The sequence below is a fragment of the Nomascus leucogenys genome, chromosome 4 (assembly GCF_006542625.1).
Source record: "Nomascus leucogenys isolate Asia chromosome 4, Asia_NLE_v1, whole genome shotgun sequence".
NCBI classification, from domain to species: domain Eukaryota; kingdom Metazoa; phylum Chordata; class Mammalia; order Primates; family Hylobatidae; genus Nomascus; species Nomascus leucogenys.
Window position 1 is genome coordinate 82,186,108 of NC_044384.1, and position 9,191 is coordinate 82,195,298.

Consider the following 9,191-nt stretch of genomic DNA (forward strand, 5'->3'; position numbering starts at 1 on the left):
GAGGCCCCTCCAGGTTGAGATTCTTTATTCTGGAGGTAGGAAGGGGGTCAGCATGCTCAGGTGGGGAGGCTCCAGCCCAGCTCCTCCAGCCCCCCAGTGCATGCCCAGCCCCAATAAGTTACCCAGTTACTCAGCTGCCCTCCCTCCTGGGTCCGTCTGTCCTTCTGTTCCACCCTAGACAGGGCCAACCTGGCTCAATACAAGGGCTGCTTGTCCCCAGCCTGTGGGCAGTGCCACATGGCAGGCTGGGGGAGGGGTGAAGCAGCAGGACCATGCCCTGGGCCTGGAGGGGCAGAGGGGCCACTTCTGGCTCCAAGGGGTCAGGACTTGGAAAACCACATCCTGGGCAGGCCTGGGGCCCAGTCCCACAAGGTCTGTGCCTGAAAAGAGGTGGTAGTTGGGGTGGGGCCGCCATCACACCTCAATTGCAGGGTCTGAGCCCCGGCCCTGCCGCTGCAGCTGCTCCTCCTGCTTCATCTTGGGCTTCTCTGTCCGTGTATGCCACACCAGTACCTGTGCCAGGAGGGATGCAGTGAGAGCCAGGCCCAGCTGCAGCCAGGCCTCTAGGACCCCGAGCCTGGAATGGATTCTCTAACTCTATCGACATATACAGTGTAGGCTTCAAAGTGTAAAGGGCAGGGTGGAGGAAGACTTAGTGCCTCTAAAACCGGGCCTTGGCCAGGCACGGTGGCTCACGCCTATAATCCCAACACTTTGGGAGGCCGAGGAAGGCGGATCACGAGGTCAGGAGATTGAGACCATCCTGGCTAACACCGTGAAACCCCGTCACTACTAAAAATACAAAAAAATTAGCCGGGCGTGGTGGCGGGTGCCTGTAGTCCCAGCTACTTGGGAGGCTGAGGCAGGAGAATGGTGTGAACCCGGGAGGCGGAGCTTGCAGTGAGACGAGATTGCGCCACTGTACTCCAGCCTGGGCGACACAGCAAGACTCCGTCTCAAAAAAAAAAAGGTGGGGGGCCCTATTCCTTCATCCTCTCTGTGCCACATGGGTTCCCAGAACTCCGGGCAGAGTGGCAGGAGACCACTTTCCCCCGCTAGTTCCCAGCTTCCCCTTCAGTAGAGTCAGCAAGGCTGATCAGAGATCTGGAGAGTCCCTCCTGGTTAAATCACGCATTCCCAGGGTCTCACTGTACCTCCCCCATCACCTGTCCATCCCAGAGCCAGGTTTCTATGCCCACCTCCATTCCCTTACCCGAGTGCAGTTGGCAGCCCGTGGCTCCAGGTCCTTGGGATCCACAAGGTGGCTCAGAAGACTGCTCTCCAGGTGACCCCGGGGAGCAGTGGAATCAAACTGGGCACTGGGCTTAGCTAACAGCAAGGGCAGGGCCACAGCAAATCCGGCCATATCCACAGGGAAGGGCCTGTTGGGCTCCCATGCTGTGTGGAAGCCCACTACCAGGCCGTCCTGTACCTGAGGGCCCTCGAATCGCAGGCCGCCCACCAGCCCCACAGGCCACACTGAGACACCACGGGTCCAGCGCATCTAACGGAGGTCGGGAGAGAAGAAACAGAGGGGTGGTCCGGGGAAGGGAGCAGCAGAAAGAGCCACCTGGCTGACTCTGCCCCACTGCTTCCAGCCCCCCACCCAGCAGCCAATGGCAATACTGCTAACGAAGGTAACGAATGAAGCTGGCTGCACCTGGTCTCTTGCCCATCCCCATCCTGCTGCTCACCTCCTCAAACAGCTCCCGGCTGTAGGTGTTGTCATCGTCAGCAAAGTAGACAACTCCTTGCGTCCCTGGTGGTGGTGGGTCCTTCTCCCCACCCACAGCACCCCCTCTGCCCCGGAGCCAGTCCAGGGCCTTGTTCCGCTGCTCGACACCACGGGGATGAACCCAGCCAGGCTCGCCCTCCCTAAGCCGCTGCGCTTTGGGCGTGAGAACCACCAGGTGTGTGAAGAGGAGGCCAGAGGCAGCCAGCAGCCCTGAGACCAGCGGGGTGGGACCCTCAGCATCCTCGACCAGCAGCCAATGCAGCCGGGGCACCAGGCTCAGTGTCTGGGACAGCCGTACCAGCTCTGCCTTCTGTACCAGCCTGCAGGGGAGAGATGCAGCACAAGGGAAAGGGGCAGGCACCATTTGCCCGCTCCAGCCAGGGCAGACAGCTTCTCCTGGGCCACTGCCTGCATCTCCTGTGGCTTTTCCCAACCAATGCCTAAACTCCCTCTTTCTTGCCTGCCAACTTCATGCTAACACTCACCTGCCCTGTTCATCCGGTCCACGTCCATGACCCACCTCAACCCCAGAGCTTGGGCTGTGGGAGACTATAAATTAAGAGCACAGGGCCAGGCATGGTGGCTCACACCTATAATAACACTTTGGGAGGCCGAGGCAAGTGAATTACCTGAGGTCTGGAGTTCCAGACCAGCCTGGCCAATATGGTGAAACCCCATCTCTACTAAAAAAATACAAAAATTTGATGGGTGTAGTGGCACATGCCTGTAATCTCAGCTACTTGGGAGGCTGAGGCAGGAGAATCGCTTGAACCTGGAAGGTGGAGGTTGGAGTGAGCTGAGATCGCACCATTTCACTCTAGCCTCAGCGATAACAGCAAAACTCCATCTCAAAAAAAAAAAAAAAAGGCCAGGCGTGGTGGCTCACGCCTATAATCCCAGCACTTTAGGAGGCCGAGGTGGGCGGATCACCTGAGGTTAGGAGTTCGAGACCAGCCTGCCCAATATGGTGAAACCCCGTCTCTATTAAAAATACAAAAAATTACCCAGGCATGGTGGCAGTCACCTGTAATCCTAGCTACTCGGGAGGCTGAGGCAGGAGAATCGCTTGAACCCAGGAGGCGGAGGTTGCAGTGAGCCAAGATTGTGCCACTGCACTCCAGCCTGAGCAACAAGAGCGAAACTGTCTTAAAAAAAAAAAAAAATTAAGGGCACAGGCTTTGGGATCAGGTAGATCTGGGTTTGAAATCCAGTTTTGTGCCGGGCGCGGTGGCTCAAGCCTGTAATCCTAGCACTTTGGGAGGCCGAGGTGGGCGGATCACAAGGTCAGGAGTTCGAGACCATCCTGGCCAACATAGTGAAACCCTGTCTCTACTAAAAATACAAAAAAATTAGCCGGGCGTGGTGGCAGGCGCCTGTAGTCCCAGCTACTCGGGAGGCTGAGGCAGGAGAATGGCATGAACCCGGGAGGCGGAGCTTGCAGTGAGCCGAGATGGTGCCACTGCACTCCAGCCTGGGGGACAGAGCCAGACTCTGACTTAAAAAAAAAAAAAAAAAGAAAAGAAAAAAGAAATCCAGTTTTGTAACTTATTATGTGAGACAACTTGGGAAAATGGCTCAATCGCCCTGAGCCTCAGTTTCCTCAACTGTAAAATGGGAATAACAGTACTTTATAACAATGTTCTTTTAAAGATTAAATAAGAGCTGGGCGCGGTGGCTCACACATGTAATCCCAGCACTTTGGGGGGCCAAGGCAGGAGGATCATGAGGTCAGGAGATCGAGACCATCCTGGCTAACATGGTGAAACCCCGTCTCTACTAAAATTACAAAAAATTAGCTGGGCATGGTGGCGGGCACCTGTAGTCCCAGCTACTTGGGAGGCTGAGGCGGGAGAATGGCGTGAACCCAGGAGGCAGAGCTTGCAGTGAGCCAAGATCGCGCCATTGCACTCCAGCCTAGATGACAGAGTGAGACTCCGTCTCAAAAAAAAAAAAAAAATACAAAAGTAAAATACAAAAAATTACTGGCTGGGCATGGTGGCTCACGCCTGTAATCCCAGTACTTTGAGAGGCCGAAGCAGGCAGATCACGAAGTCAGGAGTTCCAGACCAGCCTGGCCAACATGGTGAAACCCCGTCTCTACTAAAGATACAAAAAATTAGCCAGGCGTGGTGGCGCATGCTTGTAATCCCAGCTACTCGGGGGGCTGAGGCAGGAGAATCGCTTCAATCCGGGAGGTGGAGGTTGCAGTGAGCCGAGATTGTGCCATTGCACTCCAGCCTGGGCGACAGAGTGAGACTCCATCTCAAAAAAAAAAAAACACAAAAAATTAGCCTGGCGTGGTGGTGCACGCCTGTAATCCCAGCTACTCTGGAGGCTGAAGCAGGAGAATCGCTTGAACCCGCGAGGTGGAGGTTGCAGTGAGCCAAGATCATACCACTGCACTCCAGCCTGGGCAACAGAGCAAGACTCCATCTCAGTGTGGCGGGGAGACAGGGGGAAGAAAAAAAAAAAAAGGAACAAACCAGGAATGTGGAACATGGGGCTTGGCCTCTTCTGTACTTCTTTTTTTTTTTTTTTTTTTGAGAGGGAGTCTCGCTCTGTCACCCAGGTTGGAGTGCAGTGGCACGATCTCGGCTCACTGCAAGCTCCGCCTCCCGGGTTCACGCCATTCTCCTGCCTCAGCCTCTCCGAGTAGCTGGGACTATAGGAGCCCGCCACCACGCCCGGCTAATTTTTTTTTTTTTGTATTTTTAGTAGAGATGGGGTTTCACCGTGGTCTTGATCTCCTGACCTCGTGATCCGCCTGCCTCGGCCTCCCAAAGTGCTGGGATTACAAGCGTGAGCCACCGCGCCTGGCCTCTTCTGTACTTCTTTATCCTTCAGATCTACCTGCCTGTCCCAGGGCTGGTGGTGTGTGCATGTATGTGTGCATGTCGCAGGTGGGGTCTAGAGCTTCCTGTGCGTGAATGGGACAGCCATCTGATTCCCAGAAGATGTATTAACACCCTTATGGCTATAGATCCAAAACCACATTCCCCAATTGGTTTTATTAGTAAAACCAATTACATTTGATTTAAAACAAAAGCAAATGTAAATCACTAAACACAGTGCCTGGTAGAGAGTAAACACACTGTAAGTAACAGCTGGTATAACTATTTCTGGACCCTAGTATGACTATCAGGCCAAGCACTTTCAACTTTTTTTTTTTTTTGAGATGGGCTGTCTCTGTCGCCCAGGCTGCATGATCTCCACTCACTGCAACCTCCGCCTCCCAGGATCAAGCAATCTTCCCACCTCAGCCTCCAGAGTAGCTGAGATTACAGGCATGCACCACCACGCCTAGCTTTGTATTTTTTTTTTTTTTTTTTGTAGAGACAAGAGTTTCACCATGTTAGCCGGGCGCGGTGGCTCACGCTTGTAATCCCAGCACTTTGGGAGGCCGAGGCGGGCGGATCACGAGGTCAGGAGATCGAGACCACGGTGAAACCCCGTCTCTACTAAAAATACAAAAAATTAGCCGGGTGTGGTGGTGGGCACCTGTAGTCCCAGCTACTCGGAGAGGCTGAGGCAGGAGAATGGTGTGAACCTGGGAGGCGGAGCTTGCAGTGAGCCGAGATTGCGCCACTGCACTCCAGCCTGGGCGACACAGCAAGACTCTGTCTCAAAAAAAAAAAAAAAAAAAAAAAGAGTTTCACCATGTTGCCCAGGCTGGTCTCAAACTCCTAAGCTCAGGCAATCCGCCAGCCTCGGGCTCCCAAAGTGCTGGGATTACAGGCGTGAGCCAGTGTACCCAGACAAGCCCTTTCAACTTTAGTCAGGGGGTTTTAACTTTCTCGCCAAATGGTCCCTAAGGAGAGAGAGTTAATTCACTGCCAAGCTCAAAATTTCTTTGAAATGTTATTGTTCTATCTTATAATTTGGTAGGAATTTTGTATTTTCCTTCCAGAAAAAGAACTATTTTTTTCTTTTTTTGTTTTGTTTTGTTCTGTTTTGTTTTTGAGATGGAGTTTCACTCTTGTTGCCCAGGCTGAAGTGCAATAGCGCGATCTCAGTTCACTGCAACCTCCGCCTCTCAGGTTCAAGGGATTCTCCTGCCTCAGCCTCCCAAGTAGCTGGGATTACAGGCATGCACCACCACGTGTGGCTAATTTTGTATTTTTTGTAGAGACGGGGTTTTGCCATGTTGGCCAGGCTGGTCTTGAACTCCCGACCTCAGGTGATCCACCTGCCTCGGCCTCCCAAAGTTCTGGGATTACAGGCGTGAGCCACCGCGCCCAGCCTGAAAAAGAACTATTTTCCTACAAATATTTGAGTATAGATGTGGTTCATTTATCCTGTCTTTGGCATGCCCTAGTTTGAGGAATAACTCTTAGCCCAGTGCCTCCCCAAAGTCCTCATCATCAACTCCAAATTCTTGGACAATGCAGACCTCTTGGGTGCACCAGAGCCCATACCTGGCATAGGTGGGGGTAACAACATAGATAGTAGGCAGGGCCTCCGGTTCAGGAGGCTGGGCAGGGGCAGGGGGTGGCCGTCGGAGTTCCGCTTGCAGCTGGGAAATCCTCAGATCCTTCTGCCGTAGCTGCTCGGCTGCTGCCCGCAGGGGAGGAAGGCAGTCACATGGCTGGCCTGGTCCCAGGAAGCATTAATGGGGAAAGAAGGTGGGGACAGAGAACCAAAGAATGTTCAGCATCCCAAAGGGCGGTAATCTTCTCATTAATTCCTAACCAATGCAGGTATCCCCTTATGACTTCCCTAGTAGCCTTTTCTACACCTCTGGTGTGGGAAACTCACTGCCTCAAGCAGCAGACCCTCTCCAACTTTAATAAATTCCATTGTTACAATTTTATGTTGGATATTGAGCTGATTCCATCTTTTCTACCTGCTGGTCCTAATTTTGCCTTGTGGGCTCCCAACAAGCTCATGTTCTTAAACAGGACAGTCTTTTCAGAGTCCAAGGTGCTAACCATTACACTATGGAACGCCTTTAGGACAGTCTTTCAATACCTGAGGATAACGCAGTGGCACTGTCTCTAAATCTTTGCATAAGGGGCAGGGTTCGATCCATTCCCTTGGCTGGGTGACCAAAGACTCATTGTTAAATTCATTGATTCCATCGTAGAATAAATATTTATTGAATACTCTTCCTAGGAGGCACTGCCTTAGGTGCTGGGGATACAGCAGGGAACAAAACAGACACAGTCCCTGCCCTCATCAAGCTTTCAGTTTAGTGGAGGAAGCAGACACTAAGCAAAGAAACAAATTAATAACATTATTACAAACTGTGATGGGGCCATGAAGAAAATAATCAGGAAAGAGAATAAAAGGGAATGGAATTAAGAATGGTAACTTTAGCTATGGTGGTCAGGGAAGGCCTCTCTGAGGAGGTGACATTTGAGCTAAGACCTGAAGGATGAGAAAGAGGCAGCCCGGGAAGAGCTGGAAGAAAAGCACCCCAAGCAGAGGGAACAAGTTAAGTGCTTGAGAGAGCAATGAGCGTGGGGTTTTCGAGAAACTGTCAGCAAGCCAGTCTGGCTGCAGCAGAGCGAGGGAGAGGGGTGGAAATGGGGTTGGGAGAGGCGGACGGCAGCAGGATCACGCGGGGCCTTGCAGGCTCTGGGAAAGAGTCTGGATTTCATCCGAGGTGCGGCGGGCAGCCGCGGTGCGTTCTATAGAAAGGGCAGTACGCCTGCGGCCGCAGAGCTATCCGGAGGGCCGAGCGGATGAATGGTGTTTGCCGGGGGTTCATCCCCAGGGCGGGATGCACGGCGGCGGGCGCCCTCGGGCCAGCCCGCCGCACCCCCGCCCCGCCCCGCTCACCGAGCTGTACCAGCGCGTAGAGGAGGCCGGCGATCGACACCAGGAAGTAGGCGAGAAACACGTTCTTCAGCTTCAGCTTCATGGCCGCGCCGCCGCCCGCGCCTGAGCAGGCGGGGTCTGGAGGGGACTAGCGGTTCCCGCCCCAACCCCCAGCTCCTGCCCGCAGGCCCCGCCCCTGCAGCGGCTCCGCCCTGCGTCCCGCCTTCCTCGCACTCCCCTACCAGCTCCCAGCTGGGGCTGGCAGCGCCGCCAGGGCACGCTTCCGGTCATCTGTGCCCCCCTTGTAGACTTTATTTCCGGTCCCACCGCCAGGTTCCGGGAACCACGGGGTGGTGAAGTCATATCCGGCGTGCCAAATTCGCGTGGCCAGCCGTCAAAACCCCGGGTAGGTGCAGAATCTCGAGTAGGCGCACGTGGCACCTACCTCGAGACCCGCCCCCTCATCACGGAATTGCATGAGAAAGCCAGTCCTGGCGCCCAGATCTTCACCTTATTCATCCATCCAGTCAGTCACGCCACCCAATAGCAGTTGCTCAATACTCATTACACAAATGAATGAAATCTAAGGCCCACCACATGATCCTCTGGGTGTCTCTCCTGGAATCCTCACTATAATACTTTGAGATAGATAAGAAACTAGTTTGACAAAAATTCTGTCATTGCCACAGGGCAGTCGTGTCCTTTCTAGACACCCTATTCCAGCATCTCTAGTGTGTCTTCTGGCCCACTTTTTTTTTTTTTTTTTTTTTTTGAGACGGAGTCTCGCTCTGTCGCCCAGGCTGGAGTGCAGCGGCGCAATCTCGGCTCACTGCAAGCTCCGCCTCCGGGTTCACGCCATTCTCCTGCCTCAGCCTCTCCGAGTAGCTGGGACTACAGGTGCCCGCCACCACGCCCGGCTAATTTTTTTTGTATTTTTAGTAGAGACAGGGTTTTACCATGGTCTCGATCTCCTGACCTCGTGATCCGCCCGCCTCGGCCTCCCAAAGTGCTGGGATTACAAGCGTGAGCCACCGCGCCCGGCCCACATTTCTTCAACAGATGACAACAGGTGTGCCAAGGAAGTGTTTTAACTACCAGGAACTTGATTGGAAATAGTTCCTGAGCTGGGGAATTCCATGAATGCATCCCCTCCTCACAAGCACAAGGCATCCTTCTCATTTTTCTTTAAAAAAAAAAAAAAAAAAAAAAAAAAAAAAAAACGGCCTGGCGCAGTGGCTCATGCCTGTAATCCTAGCACCTTAGAAGCCCAGGAGTTTCAGATCAGCCTGGGCAACAAAGCAAAACCCCGACTCTACAAAAAAACACAAAAATTAGCCGGGTGTGATGGCGCAGGCCTACAGTCCCAGCTACTTGGGAGGCTGACGTGGGAGGCTGAGGCCGTGGTGAGCCGTGATCATGCCACTGCACTCCAGCCTGCCTGACTGGGTGAGACCGTCTCAAAAAAAAATAACCCCCCAACCCCTCCCAAAAAAAAGTTTCTAGTAAAATAATCTCTGACTTGTGGTCAGTCTACAAAATGAGGGGGAGGGGTAACAGTATACTTCCTGTCACTAAAACAATGGGAAACTTTAAAAAGTGCTGTTAGCAGCCGGGCGCGGTGGCTCACACCTGTAATCCCAGCACTTTGGGAGGCCGAGACGGGCAGATCACGAGATCAGGAGATCGAGACCATCCT

The 9,191-nt window shown here is 53.4% G+C and overlaps 1 protein-coding gene across 3 annotated transcripts; it reads right to left on the reverse strand.

Annotated features, from left to right (window-relative positions):
• Nucleotides 1-8: 8 nt before the first annotated feature.
• On the reverse strand, nt 9-7,819 carry B3GAT3 (beta-1,3-glucuronyltransferase 3). 3 transcript variants are annotated; one of them, XM_030810970.1, is made up of 5 exons: nt 7,517-7,819; nt 6,151-6,325; nt 1,695-2,055; nt 1,214-1,504; nt 9-513 (listed from the first exon to the last, which is right to left on the reverse strand). In XM_030810970.1, the coding sequence occupies exons 1-5, from the start codon at nt 7,596-7,598 to the stop codon at nt 415-417; spliced, it is 1,008 nt and encodes a 335-aa protein (XP_030666830.1). In that variant the 5' UTR covers nt 7,599-7,819; the 3' UTR covers nt 9-414. The 3 variants fall into 3 exon arrangements, with proteins under 3 accessions (XP_030666830.1, XP_030666832.1, XP_030666831.1); XM_030810972.1 differs by lacking the exon at nt 7,517-7,819 and adding an exon at nt 6,704-6,839; XM_030810971.1 differs by having other exon boundaries at nt 422-518; nt 1,218-1,504; nt 7,517-7,618.
• Between the last annotated feature and the right edge of the window lie 1,372 nt (nt 7,820-9,191).

Excerpts from the sequence above, each read along its gene's own strand:
- B3GAT3 (XM_030810970.1), bottom strand. The coding sequence starts at position 7,598 with ATGAAGCTGAAGCTGAAGAACGTGTTTCTCGCCTACTTCCTGGTGTCG. Across the intron at positions 2,056-6,150 it reads GTTACCCCCACCTATGCCAG|GCTGGTACAGAAGGCAGAGC; the intron begins GTATGGGCTCTG and ends TCTCCCCTGCAG. Across the intron at positions 514-1,213 it reads GGGCTGCCAACTGCACTCGG|GTACTGGTGTGGCATACACG; the intron begins GTAAGGGAATGG and ends CTCCTGGCACAG.